Source organism: Cynocephalus volans, chromosome 2, assembly GCF_027409185.1.
Source record: "Cynocephalus volans isolate mCynVol1 chromosome 2, mCynVol1.pri, whole genome shotgun sequence".
Classification (NCBI taxonomy): domain Eukaryota; kingdom Metazoa; phylum Chordata; class Mammalia; order Dermoptera; family Cynocephalidae; genus Cynocephalus; species Cynocephalus volans.
Genome location: NC_084461.1, coordinates 46,788,094 through 46,803,340, shown reverse-complemented (window position 1 = coordinate 46,803,340; position 15,247 = coordinate 46,788,094). Strand labels below are relative to the sequence as shown.

Sequence of the window (15,247 nt, the reverse complement as noted above, 5' to 3'; positions counted from 1 at the left end):
GAGATATGAAGGATTAATTCAGCAGTTCTATAATCTAATAGAAGCTCAAAAAAGAACACAGAAAACTTAGGAAATACTATCAAGGAAAAAATACAAAAACACTCCTAGGGCCGAAAAAAAAAAGACAATTTTCAAAGCACTCTTAGTACTACCAAGAATTAAAAGGTCTACTCATTATAAAATTGAAGAACATGAATATCTTGTGGGATCTTTGATGGAAATTAACTTTGAACGTACAAAAGTAATAATATAATTTCAAGTTTGTCTCATCTCCCAGCAAGAAAAAAGACCCAAATATATATATGTTAATATGTATATATATATATACACACACATATATATATGGTCCAAATTTAAAGCAAATTAGTATGTGGAATGGTTTTGAACAATTTTCATTTGAAAATTAACTCACCTCTTTTTATCTCAGAAGTATGCTTTGTGAGATATTAAAAGCACACTTTTCCTTCCCTATTTCTCTTCTTCCATTCTAACATCTGTAAACTGTACATTTACATTTCCAAAGTTAATATTTGCATTCTGTTGTATAACTATAAAGTCTCTCTTGCTGACACTTATAATTATTCTCCCTGCAGACACACACCAATGTCTTAAATTAAGAAAATAGTAAAGAAAAGGTAAATAAGACTATTAACTGGACCATCCAGTAAAAAATTTTTTATATAGATATAATGTAAACACTAACTGTTAATTTTCAATTTAAGAATCAACCTGTAGATACAGCAAGGGATTTCCTTTCCTTTTTTATATTTGACTTACTAATGCTATTATGGTAATTTAACAAATCAAGCAAAATCAAAAAAATTTAAAAATCAATCAGGACACCTATGACCAAGAAGGCTCTTTGAAGAAATGGAAAAAAATGAAATAAGAATGCCTGTGAATAAGTGCTCTTCATAAACAAAACTAAAGAGAAAATTCACACACACAGATATGAAAAATAACAATTCAAACACCTTCACTCGCCTTTCCCGCAAGTATTAGAGTAAAAGTGAAGTAATTCCCTTATCTTTATTAGGTGAACTCCCCTTTTTGAGTTATGTTCTTTGTGCATTTGTCTATCAGTATTCCTACATACCCACATATAAAGAACTACACATTGATAATCCACTGTGGTCACAGTAGTATTTTTCCTTGTCTACTTTTTCACTCTTTTTATATAGGCAACTAATCCTTTTGTGATCAAATCTGTTGTTTCCTTTGTGATTTCTGTCCTTAGACCTTAAAGTCAGCTCTTATCCTCAATTCAAATATTTAATGTTTAACTCCATTTTTTATAGTTTTAATTTTTTATAACTCACATGGAATTAATTTTGAATATGGCATGGTGTGGGCATTTAACCAGCCATCCTAACACTATCAGTGTAATATGCCTTCCTTTTTCATTATGTGATGCTTTTTATTAACAAAATTCCTATAACACAATATATATTGGGGATATGTCACTTTGCACTGCTTAGGTGAACAATAACACTCTAAACTGATCATTTTTGTTTCCCCAATATGTGTACCTCACTTGTTTTATGTCTTAATGTTTGGGTCCATTCATTTAATGACTTGGTAAGAACTTCTTATATTCTAGGCATAATAAGTTCAACATATACAATAGTAAATGAAGACAAACAGGGTTCTTTCCCTCATCAATCTTAAAATATGAATCAAAAAATTAATTATAGCAAGAGTGAACAGCATCATTTTGTTAATAAATGGGTTTGAATTCTAAGGCTCAAGTAAAAATGAGACCCAATAATTTTTACAAAAATTACCAAATAATTTACAAAATGTATCATATCCTATTGCTTGTTTTGACATGAAACGTGTCTAAACCCCCCAAAGAATACACCAGAAATATGCAAGACATTTAGAATGCTTTAATATTTCCAGTTAACACCATTTGTATCAGTAACTGCAACGTAGTAACTTTAAGCATTTCACATAACTACATAGTAAAGGATTTTTTTAAAGGGTAGGAGTGAGAACAGAAGGACAGGAGATACAAAAATGTCAGGTTTCACACTTCTGTTAAAAACTAAAAAAATTAAAACTATTTTCTTCACCACATCAAAACTGTACCACAGACTGGAAGGATGTTTTAGCTTTAATCCCACGACTCATCATCTACTGGATTGGGAGCTTGTGAAGAAGAAAACCCTCCTGTGTTCAAAGTGTTCTTGCCCTGGTGATTCTTAAATAAAAAGAAAAAAGAAAGAAACATTTAATTCTATGACAACTTTAAAGTTACTTTGCCCAGACTATTAAAAAAAAAAAAAAGGCTTATATCAAACCGGGAGGTCTAGATTGCATAAAATATTTCAAGAAAAATATTTTTTAACAGTTTTAGCAAGTGGAAAAATTTAATGTGCTACACTTCAATGCATAAATATTTAATCAGTATGCTCATTGTTTCTGTATAAAGGTAGTGCTGCCCATAAAAACTGACAAATCAGAAAAGACTTGCAGCCTCACAGCTCCAGCATTTAATAATGTGGTCAGAATTCCAAAATTAAAGAATTCTATGGAAAGTTCAAAAGATCCCAAATTAGAATTTCAAATGCCAGCAAATTTGGGAAAGGAGAATGTTTTGTTTGAGCATAAATCCCAAAGTTAATTCCTCATCTTTAAAACCAAAAATATATGTACATAAAATTTTAAAGAAATAATAAAGTAGCTACCTTCTAGGCATAAAAAAATGGTTTAAATTACTGAATATTATAGTTACTTTACAATATTAAGCACAACATTTACAAAGAATAACTGAAAGCCAAGTTCTGAATTTTCCCCCACAACTAACCTTTCTAGTATCAACTGATGCAAACACATTTCCTCTTCTACTACCACCAAGGCCAGGAACATATGCACTAAAGGCAATTTCTTCCAACCATGCAGGAACATCCTGTTGAGCCTTTAAAAAAAAAATTAACTTCATATGCAACATAAAGTCTCAAAGATTGGGGAAGTTTACTTTTTTATACATATGTACAAAATGTCTACTTTCAATAATAAGATAAAAACACTATCCATTCAGTCTTAAAAACTTAAAACTTACATCTGACAATACTTTCACTAGAGGCTGTGCTACATGGCTATCCGATTCAGGATCAAAAAAAGAAATCGCTCTGCCAGTATTCCCACAACGACCAGTACGCCCAATTCGATGAACATATTCATCAATGGTAGAAGGAAGATCAAAATTGATAACATGTTGAACATTTTCAATATCCAGCCCTCTGGCAGCTACTGAAGTAGCCACAAGAACTGGGCACTTCCCACAGCGAAAATCTCCAAGAGCTTGCTCTCTCTCTCTCTGCTCCCGATCACTTTAAAGAAAAGAAAGAGAAAGCATCTATTAGGACCACTCTTGAGAAAAATCATTAAAGTTCAACATATGAATTTCTTAATAATAGTAAAAATAGCAGCATTAAATATTAATGTCCACTTCTTACATACCAGGTATTATACTAATTCCTTCCAAACCACCATTTTATTTAATCCTCACAATAATACTTTGAATTGGAACAACTATCTCCATTTGCAGATGAGGTAAAGTTAACAGCTAACATGTAGAGCAAGAACACAAGCTCAATATGACAAATGTCAAATCCTACCTATTAATAATCTCAATGTGTTCTGGCCTTGACAAAAAATACACAACTACTTAATTAGAATGCTTGCTCAAAAAATGCAAATATTTTTTAAAGTATAATTTCAGAATTCTACACATTCACTGATTAGTATTTTAGATCCATTAGTAAAATGGATGCCACTAAAGATGTGTTAACATGACATTTTTAAGCACTCTAATAAAAAAAAACCAAGCATCAGAAAGATTAGATTCAGCAGAGGAAAAACTCAGATATACGGGCCAGAGATCCTTAAGTGAGATCTCTTGAGACATTCCCACTCCCCATGAAGAGGAGTCTAAGGCAGACCTTTAATTTGCCCACTGCCACCAGTGAGTTTTTATAAAAACTAAGAATAAAGATTAAGAATAACAGTTTAGCACTCTTGGGTGTTACTGCCCCTTTCCTAGTGAGTGGGGGTAGGGAGAATAATGGTTTAGAACTGGAGAGAATTCTGAACCCCAATCCTTGAATTATATCACATGAATTATATATATATTGATGTTTCTTAAATGCCAAATAGAAGTCATTCCCCTACTAGAAAGTCATATTAATCTACTCACCCATGAATACTTGTAGTTGATATTTTTTCTTGACAAAGAAAAGTTGCAATAAAATCTGCTTTCTTCTTAGTTTCAACAAAGACCATAGTTCTTTCATCACCTACAAGACAATGAAATTATTAACATTCAAACTACAACATTAGGAAAAAGACAAAAAACTGTGTTGGGTGGGGTGTTTGGGTAGGAAACTTTTGTCTCACCCACCCCTGTATTACCAGCACCCATAGACAGGCCTGGTCCGCAAGAGGGACTCAACCGTTTCCTAAGATAGAGGAGAACGGTTTTCCTAGTTAGGAATTTAAAAAATTAGCTTGCCCTTTCTCCTCCCAGGCCAACACCAGGAAGCAGAGACTCACAGAAAGATAAATGATGTCTGCCTGCCAAATCTGTCTGAGTCCCTTTCTCACCTCCATTTCCCTCTCTATAAACACCTCTGCTCTCTACCTCCCAATATAATCCAATCTTTCATTCTGCCTCAATTGCCTGAGGTGTTTATAATAGTGGTATTTGACCCAGGGCTGCTGAACTCTATGATCCATGTTCCAACATTATCTCTTAATTCAAATCTTTTCATACCTCAAATATTATATAAACATAAAAAATTAAATGATAGCTTTATCCCAGGGTCTTAACTCATTAAGGAATATTTACTTGTTAGCTTTAAGTATTTAACTGGTAGAAATTCAAGCATGGGCCAGAGATTTTTCCACACAGGGAATTTCCCTATAAAATATTAATAAAAACATAATTTATAGTCTTAATGGAAGAAAGAATGTATTACTGTTCATAACCACTCTCTCCCATCTCCCCACCAGCTCACTTCATTTATTCAATGGATATTTAGTATCTACTAGATGCCTGTCACTATTCTAGATGTTGGAAATACAGAAATAAAGCCCCTTCTCTAAGGGTCTAGAGAGGGTTACTTTAGATAGGGTAACTATAGAGACATAAAGTAAGATAGTGAACTATGCAGACATCTGGGGAAAGAGCATTACAAGGCAGAGGGAAAAACTAGTATAAAGGCTCTAAGACATAGATGTTCTTCTGTAAAAACAGAAAAGAGGCCCCCACGTGGCCTCTACATTCTGGGCAGATGGAACAGCAAGTGAAAAGGTCATGAGAAGTGTGCCTGGTATATGTGAGGAATGGTAATGAGCCAAGTGTGGTTGGAGTAGGGTGAACAAGAGAGAACAGTAGGAACTAACCTCAGAGAGGTAACAGAGGCCCTATTACCAGGGCCATGAAGGCCACTGAAAGAACATTTTTGCTCTGAGAAGGGAAGCCACTGGGTTTTGAACAGAGAAGTGATGAGATCTGATCCTTGTTTTAACTGAGCAGTTAATGGATTCTAGATATATTTTAATGGTAGAACCAAAAGGATTTTGCTAACAAATCAGATGTATAGTCAGAGAAAGAAATCAAGGCTGACTCCAAGATTTTGTGCCTGAGCAACTAACTGGAAGAATGGAAGTAACATTAACTGATATGGTAAGACCACAAAAAAACGGTACAGAGGGGATATTTAGATATTATTTAGCCATCTATTAGACAACCAAGTAGAGAAACTAAAAAGACAACTGGTTCTCACAGTAATAAGCAAGTTACATCTTTGAGACATGTTTATTTTATACTTCTTTGAGAGTAATTATTTTCAATCAAAAATTAATCTTTCAACAGTTTTGGAGGTCATCCAACAAGATGCCCAATGCCAAAATTGATTCATCTCACAATGGCAGGTACAGCACTGCTGAGCAGCTTAAGCCCTGGTCTCATCTTTTCTTGGTTGCCAGTGTGAATCCCAAGTAGCAATAAAAATTTAACTCTGCTGACACTACTGCTCTAGTTTTTTTTTTCTTTTTCCTATCTACTACTTTTGCATACATTCTAGTTTAGAAAATAAGGTATTTCCCACTGGTGGCAACAATGACTGCAAATGACTGCCTTTTTAAGATTGGACCTGACCATACATTTAGAAAAAGAGATCCACCTAAACCATCTTTGAGATGCATTTTTAAGAAGGAAAAAGGGTAGCATAATTAAGTGAAAGAGAAAAGGAGATTAATTATATGAATAAAAATATGTAAAACTTAAGGATATACTGGATGCATATCACATACAAAGTTAACACACATGCACATTAGCCCGCATGCAATGAACGCTAATCTATAAAAAAAATTAACAATTAAAATAATACAAAAGTATAACAATAGTGCTCATATACACTGATCCTTTCTCAAAGGCAAACCAGTACTTCTGAAAAATTCTCTTTGGATTATTGCCAAAATAAATTTTATTCTACAATTCATATATAAGAAATTTTAAGGTGACTATACTAAAAATATGTTCTAACTTCAGCAAAACCACAGAGTGCTCATCTCTTTTGCATTTGGGGCTTCAATCTATACTGGGCAAGTTACCTGACCTCTCCGATTTCAGTTTCCTCATCCCTAAAATGGAGTAATGATAAAGCTTACCTCATAAGGTTGTTTTGAGAACTAAAAGAGTTAACACACATAAAAAAATTAGAACAGTATGTGGCCCATCGCTATTATTATTTTATATGCTCTTAGTCTATATTGCAAAATATTTGATGAAGCCAACCAATAAAATTTCTCAAAATCAAGATGAGTATTTGATTTTTAAAAGTACTTTTGTTAAAAAATAATTGAAGACTACAAGCCTTTCAGTGATTTCTAAATCATCTTCCTTTCAATTTTTTCTTTTTGATAATTATTGGAAATTAGCTATTTCCTGCCTTCTCATCCCCCCATCTCAACACTGACACTCAGACTGAAACAGAATTACTAAAATGTGGGATGTGAATGGGGGGAAGTACAGCACATAAGTAGACCAAGCCTGTGAGGTAACAAGAAGGTATTACAATGACCATATTCAACAATTTTATTTCCAGTCACAAAATAAGGCTGTTTCAAACAATCAAAAAATATGACTTTCTTTAAAAATGAAAATAAAAATGGGGGGGAATGAGAAAAAGATTTCTCATTGGTATTGTGAAGGAACAGAATTATTTCTCAAGTCCCTTCCAGCTCTAAAATTCTTTGAACCTTAGAATATAGGAAGCCTTAGGAAGCAAGAACTGGGAACCATAAACACAAAAACAAGAATTCACTCTTGACAGAGTAACAGGGTGATGGTAAAGATGTGTTACTATTAAGCCTTTCTAGTTTTCTAAACAAAAAAATATATATACTCCTACCAGAATAGTTTTTAGTCAAACACCGTTAAACTAAGTTTCAAAGCTTTTCTATTTTCAGACTTTATGGAGGAGAAAGGACTATATCTTTATATAATTTATACAGAAAATGGAATCATAAAATCTTTTATAAAAAAGGTAGAGGGAGAGAAAACAATTAAAACAAACATTAAATGTTATGCCAACAATTCTTTAGTGTTTTTTTAAGTTATTCATTTTTTAAAAATCAAAATAATGATGAAGTAATTATATTACCTATGTTTCGTAGAATTTCAACAAGTTTTTCTCTCTTTGAGTACTGGCCAACTTGGAGAACGGTCTGCTGAACATCTCTACATGCTCCACCCACTTCTCCAACAGCAAGAAACAAATAATTTGACTTTAAAAACTCCCCAGCCAACCTTGAAAGACAAAAGATTATTCCTTAACTTATCCTCCTCCATTAATACTCATAATATTTGCTGAATTCCTGTGTTACTTCAATATTGATTAAACAGCAGATTATAATTGGTATAAGAAGATAAAGTGGTAACTTATATCGTCCAAGTACTATTTTCAAATATCAGTATAAAATGTTAAGATTTTTAAAAGTACATGACTACTAGTTTGCAGGAAAAGTTCATATCAAATTATGAATACAGTAATTTCAAGTGCATTTGCTGTCCATGCAAAACTATGTAAAATGTGTATATAACAATAATAAAAAGTGTGAACTAAAATAAATACTGACTGTGACAAGCAGGAATTTTTCATTAAAAACTGAAATGTAAGCACAAGGCACAAATTCTGTTATTCATTCATTGCTTTTATGTATGTTATTGTTAGGAATTGTTTTCTGAAAATATTACCTGTTAAATTACCCTGTTTCAAATGAATAATTTCATAATCAGATCTCAGGTCAGTGCTTTTCATGTCATTACACACATATAAAACGATAATATTTGGATAGCACAATTGGGCAGAAAAACGAGATAAGAGGCGAAAGGTCCAGGGGCTAGGCAGAACTGGTTGTGTATGTTTGCTCCAAAGGTTGAGGGCATCATCAACATCTGACTCACTATAGGCATACAATGGAGGTGGGGGGAATTGCCAATTAGCTGAGTTTTCAGGGATAAACGGGGAGGCCCAAATTTATCTTCAGTCCTTCCTGTTCCCTCCTGTGCAGCAGTCTCTTATTTTCTAGCTGCCTCCTAGAATGTAATGAAAATAGCTCAAACTTAGCATATCCAGAATCTTAATAAATTACTGCTTCTTCTTTCCTCTTACATGCTCTCTTACCATAAAAGGAAAGCTTCTTTTTGATATACCTTCTTCTAGAGTGAAGCATCTTCTCACCCAGGCACAAACCTTGAAATCACCTGAAATTCACTATCCACCACCCTTTTCATTCACTAAAACATTTACTGAGTGTCTTCTGTTAAGCATACATGGAACAAGGTACTCAGAGTGCAAAGATAAGTACTACGGTGCCTGCCTCTGAGGTGCTCACAGCAAGTAGGATATAGTTATATAAAATATCATTACTATTTAGTGTTAGAATCGTTAACATTTACTGAACACTTACTATAGTCCAAGAACTGTGCAAAGTGTTTTGTATTGTTTCTTTCACAAGATACACTAGCAGGAAATGGGTGAAATGATGTCAAATTAGTAGAATGTTCAAGTTTGAAGATGATCTAAGGAAGTAGCAAGCAAGAATGTGGAACACTGACAGCTGGAGAAAAGCATTCTACACAGAAGGAAAGAAGAAACAATAATGAGGAGGGATAGAATTCTGCTTGATCCACCAACAGGAAATAGCTTTAATAGACCAGAAATATATGATTCTAGGTAAGAAAGCAGCAGATACGATAGAGATTATGTCATATGTTAAACAGTTTAAAAACTGGTTAGGCTGTAGAGATGGGAATACATGGGAAGTTTTATTTTAAATAAACATCTAAAAGAATCAGACCCTATTTTGCAATTATTCCTAATGCAGAAGTGAGACTAGAAGCAGGGAGACAAGTTAAAAAGCTACTGCCAAAGAGCAGGCGGAAACTGAGTAGGATTTAAGTTAAAGTGAGAAATAGAGAAGAAATTAACAGATTTGAAATATTTTAGAGATAATTGCCAAGCTGAATATTTTTGAAGAGCAGAGACTTATAGGAGTGTGAGGGAGTAATTACCATGATTCAAAAGATTTCTGGCTTCAAAAGACCATGGTGGTATTATACACTAGAATAAGGAAAACTTTTAAAAAGTTGAAGAACATATAGGTACAATTTAAAAGGACATGAACATGAGTTTCTGGTAATTCATCTGAAAGTAAAAATACTCCCAAGTAGTTAACTTTAAAAGTCAGAGGCTCAGGAGAGAGATTAAGGAAACAAGGAATAAATCTGGGAGAGTTACAGGTAGAAGTGGAGCCAAAGGAACAGATGCTACAATGGTTCCAGAAATATGCAGAATGAGGGCCGAGCCCGTGGCGCACTCGGGAGAGTGCAGCGCTGGGAGCGCAGCGATGCTCCCGACCGGTCACGAAAAAGACAAAAAAAAAAAAAAAAAAAAAGAAAGAAATATGCAGAATGAGAAAAGGACTTTGGACCAAATGGGCAACTGGTAACATTTAAGAACAGACAGTGAAGCAATTGAGGAGGAGCAGGAAGCAAAGAATGTAAATATCTCAAGGTCAGGGACTCTTATTTTGTCTCTAGGGCTTACAATCAAATACAGTTCATAAAAGATCCTCAACAAATATTAGTGGCTGATGGTCATACACATTAGCCATTCTGGATGGCCAATATCCAAATACTTTCCTATTTCAGGGTAATCCAAAAAGAGAGAGGTAGCAGGAATATTACCTGTGAATTAGGTAGGTAATTACCTATTTAATATTACCAAAGCTGATGGTGGGAATGCAGATACTCCATTTCAAATTTATGATACCGTTCAATCACTAAGAGATGATTACTTTATGTACAACTAAGAAAAAAAATCCTTCCAACAGACTCAATGCTTTCTTACTAGATTTTTCCCCCCAATAAAGAGCTCTTTTTAACTTTACACAAAGATTTTTTTATCACATAGTAAGTAAAACCATTCAATAACTAACACTGCTATCCAAGGGCTTGTGAGTGTTTGATGCACTACGACAGAATCCCACATAACATTCTATCAGACCAGGGGACAAACTATAGAGCAAAGCACGTGCTGCAGCAGGCCCAAAACCATGGGATCCACAGGTCATACCATATACTGCACTATCCAGAAGCTGCCAGCTTGGGAGAACACTGGAACGGTGTACATAAAGAACAGCTCAAGAGCCAGGTTAGAGGAAACTCTTTATAAGGACAGGGCATCAACCAAAAGGACACAGTAACTCTTAATCAAAGATCTGCATGACTCTTGGAACCAAGGGTTGCAGGAAAGAATGACCCACCAATGACCCACTTGGGAAATCTGTGCTTCCCATCCCTTAACTCTTGGTTCTACAGATTTAGAGGTCTTAGTTCCCAGAGAGAGAACAGTTCCACTAGAGAAAACAGCAAGAGTCCTACAGAATTTAAAGCTACTGCTGTTGCCTGGGCACTTCAGGCTTCCTGTGCCAAGGAACCATCTGGCAGCCAGAAGTGTCATCATACTAGCAGGGATTTGTCAATCTAATGTCTGAATTCACCAGACCACATGGTATATACAGCATGATCCTTAAATATCTGTCAATAATTGGTATGTGAATTTTCTACCAAAGACCTACTTCTCCCAAATTCTATACATTTAGATGTGAAAAGAAGGCACAATAATAAAATAACTTCGTTTTGTAAGTATGTATTAAATCCTAGTTGGTACTGTGCTACAAGACATACACACACACATACTTTTTAATAAAACGTGATGCTAATGCAAAGCCAGTAATAAATATAAGAAACAAAAAATGTGGTAAACTTTTTAGGAATACATCTATTTTTTAAACTACCTACATTAAAATCTTAAATTTAAGAAAAGGATGGGCCAGCCCCGTGGCTCACTCAGGAGAGTGCAGCGCTGGTAGTGCCAAGGCTGCGGGTTCTGATCCTATATAGGGATGGCCAGTGCGCTCACTGGCTGAGCGTGGTGCGGACCACACCATGCCGAGGGTTGCGATCCCCTTACCGGTAAAAAAAAAAAAAAAATTTATGACTCAGAAAACAATAAAATCTCTAAAAAATAGAATATTCACATTGCTTCTACTTCCATAAAATTATTCATGTATATAATCAAATTATTATTTTATTTTTTTTTATAAAGCTTACCTCTGAATCTCTTCTGGAAAAGTTGCACTGAACATAAGGGTTTGGCGATGTTCCTTTGAAGGCATTTCTGGGCAAGAAATTAGCTTCTTCATTTCTGGTCCAAAACCCATATCCAACATGCGATCGGCTTCATCCAAAACTAAATATTTGACTTGTTTGAGACCAATCTTTAAGGATATTTTCAAGGGTAGGGACAGAAAATGCGCAGTAGTTTATATTAAATTAATCTCAATTCCAACTGTTAAAATGTTAAGGACAAAGACTAGAAATCAATGCATAAAATGATGAAAACTGTTATGCTTAGATAATACCATTACTAATTATTTCAGTTCAATTTTCTGTTATAAAACATTTTTTTAAATTAAGGCCAAAAAAAAAAAAAAATCCCAGAAACATCTCACTCGGGAGAGTGTGGCGCTGGCAGCGCCGAGGCTGTGGGTTCGAATCCTATATAGGGATGGCCGGTGCACTTGCTGGCTGAGCATGATGAGGACAACACTGTGTACAGAGGGTTGCAATCACCTTACCGGTCAAAAAAAAAAGTCTTTTAAATCCTTAAACTTTCCATTCTCTAATCACTCAGGAACAACTGGGAAACCTCTCTTACCTTTGCATAAACATTTATTGCTATAAATAAAACGCATTTGCAAAAAGAAGAAACGTGACTTTGGCACCACCATGAAGATGTTATACAAGAAAGTAAGGTGGATTTCTCTGGATACTTTTAATAAGTATCCTAAGAAAGGTGCCTTTATGCCAGAAGAACCCGTTTTGAGTAACACCTTTAGAGAAGAGCCTAAAAAAAGCAAATCGGTTCATTAAAGTGAACTTAAAGAATTAGAGAAGTGATAATCTGGTATTTGAGTTCCTAAGAAGTACATAGCCCTAAAATCTCTTTATAAAGAGAAAATTAACAATCCTGGTTAATATCACTCACATGCTTAAAAAGGAGACAAAATACTTTATGCTACAAAGGATTTCTTCCAAAAGAAAAAGTATTTTACCAAAACACAGATGAAACTAGATACAATTATTTACTGCATTTTTCTCCCAGTGTAGTGGAATATAGGATATGGACTCTGGAATCAGATCCAGATTCTAACCCTAGATTTCTATCACTTACTAGAGCTAACCAAAGGATTTTAAATTAATTACATAATCTCATTAAGTCTGTTTTCCCAAGTATAAAATGAAAAATACTATTTCCTGTTGGGATTATCGAATGCATTTGAAGAATGTGATGGAGCCTAACATATAATCAGTGCTCTAGTAAATATATATCTTTCTTTCCCTTTCCCATACAAAAATTTATCAATCTCACAACTTTGTATCCCTCTAAGGCCTACCTTTTCTTTACTTATGATATCCATCAGTCTCCCAGGAGTAGCACATAACATATTACAGCCTTGTACTATTTGTCGAATTGAATGCCCCAAATGGGTTCCCCCATATATAACAACAGCTCTCACACAAGTCCTATTTATGAGAAAAATAAATGTCATTTTCTAGTCACTTGAAAATTAGGCATTTGTTTCTAATAAGATGTAAAACAAAATCCATAAGGAAAAAAACAATACATTTGACCATCTAAAAATATTAAAAGCTGCCTAGGAAGAAGATGAAAAGATAATGCTGAAAAACAAGTAACTGGAAAAAAATTTTTTTGTAATCCGATAAAGGGCTCTTCAAAAACAATGAGAAATACCACTACCCTCTTTCCCAAACACACCCACACACAAACAAGCCAAAGACAGGAAGAAATGATTCATAAAAATACAAATGGGCACACCAAAGTCACAGGTTCAGATCCCTGTACCAGCCAGCTGCCAAAAAAAAAAAAAATGACTTCTAAACACTCTTTTTCTTAAAGTTCAGCATTACTTTAAAAAGGAAGACAAATGAAGACTAAGACTACCACAACTGTGATAATACCACCTTAGCCAAGGTATAGGGGAATTAGTACTCAAGAAAGTAAATTGATACAACCTCTCTCACAATTTTAGTCTCTATTAAAGTTTAAAACTTGCCCTTTGTCCCACTAAATTCACATCTAGAAAGTTACCAAATATGTTCCTACAAATGTGCAGAGATGAATGTACAATAGTATCGTCACCATTATTTTTAGTATCAAAAAACTGAAAAGTAATTAAGTTTCTATCGGTAGATGACTTAAATTATATTACACTATACAAATGAATACTGAGCATCCATAAAAAGAAAGGGCTACAATTGCATTATCTCCAACATACTTTATTAAAAAAAAAAAACCCTAACCCAAGTGCCAACTGCCAACAGCTTAATATGCTACTGTTTGTTGAAGGGAGAATTAAAATGCATACATGTGAACCAGCTATTTCTGCAGTGATTCATATGAAACTGTTAGTAGTAGGCACTGAAGAGAATAATAGAAGAAAGAAGTAGGGGGTAAAGAATATATGAAAATTTTGATTTATTAAACAAACTCGTTTTTAAAAATAGCTTGTTTTCCACTATTGTGAAGAATAAATGAATTAAATACTTGTAACTTAGCGTATGCTAAGTAATCAATAACTTAATCATTAACATTATTATTCTGTATGTACCATAATTTAACCAGTCCTCTACTGATGGACATTTAAATATTTTTCAGCCTTTTACCACAACAATGTTGCAGCAAATATCCATGTATAAATTTCCATCTTTGTGCACACATATTATCTGAATGTACCATGCACATGTTTTTGTTTTTAAAAAAGAAAATGTTTATCTTCTTTTACTTGATTTCAAAACCTAAAAGCAACATAGTACATGAGAATTAGCAAGAAATAAACACTGGTATAAGCAATACACATCTACTTTTTCCAAAAGATCTACCAAGTTTGACATTTAAATGATTTTAATAATCACTTTACTTTTTGCTTCTCATTTAAAATAAACCGACATACAAAATAAAAGGTTAACAGAAAGCTCTAAAAAATTGTATAGAAAACACTGTTTCCAGAAGATAAACTGGCAGATAGCAAATAGACATTTCACAAAGGAAAACTTATTTAGCACTCAAAAAAGTAGTTCAATCTCATAATAATCAAATGAAAAAAATAATGAAGATATCCACGGTGGTTTTAAAATATATACATGTGCTTTACTCAATAAAAAATAAATAATAAGACACACAAATTCTTTAATATTCCTTCCCTCAAATATAAATCCTGACTCCCCTGCCCCTCAAATGTGAGCAAGGATGGCTTTATAGGCATGCAAACTGTGAGTCACAGAGGGTCCAAAGCTGAGAAGAGCCCTGTGCTTGGTTTAATGCTCTGCTGCTATTTGTAATAATTTTAGAAGGGCCCTGAACCTTCATTTTGCACTAGTTCCAGCAAATTAAATAGCCAGTCCTCGGGCCGAGCCCGTGGCGCACTCGGGAGAGTGTGGCGCTGGGAGCATGGTGACGCTCCCGCTGCGGGTTCGGATCCTATATAGGAATGGCCGGTGCACTCACTGGCTGAGTGCCGGTCACGAAAAAGACAAAAAAAATAAAAAATAAAATAAAATAGATAAATAGCCAGTCCTGAGTTTGGC

General features: G+C 34.3%; 1 protein-coding gene across 3 annotated transcripts in view; it reads right to left on the bottom strand.

The window, feature by feature from the left end:
* Nucleotides 1–2,116: 2,116 nt before the first annotated feature.
* DDX4 (DEAD-box helicase 4) overlaps nucleotides 2,117–15,247 on the bottom strand; it is a 55,564-nt gene continuing 42,433 nt past the window's right edge. For all 3 annotated transcript variants that reach the window (XM_063086109.1, XM_063086111.1, XM_063086110.1), the window contains 7 exons: nucleotides 13,036–13,165; nucleotides 11,690–11,856; nucleotides 7,674–7,819; nucleotides 4,202–4,301; nucleotides 3,065–3,335; nucleotides 2,810–2,920; nucleotides 2,117–2,194 (listed from right to left, as the gene is read on the bottom strand). In XM_063086109.1, the coding sequence (XP_062942179.1) occupies nucleotides 2,117–2,194; nucleotides 2,810–2,920; nucleotides 3,065–3,335; nucleotides 4,202–4,301; nucleotides 7,674–7,819; nucleotides 11,690–11,856; nucleotides 13,036–13,165 (1,003 nt within the window). The remainder of the gene's footprint in view (nucleotides 2,195–2,809; nucleotides 2,921–3,064; nucleotides 3,336–4,201; nucleotides 4,302–7,673; nucleotides 7,820–11,689; nucleotides 11,857–13,035; nucleotides 13,166–15,247) is intronic.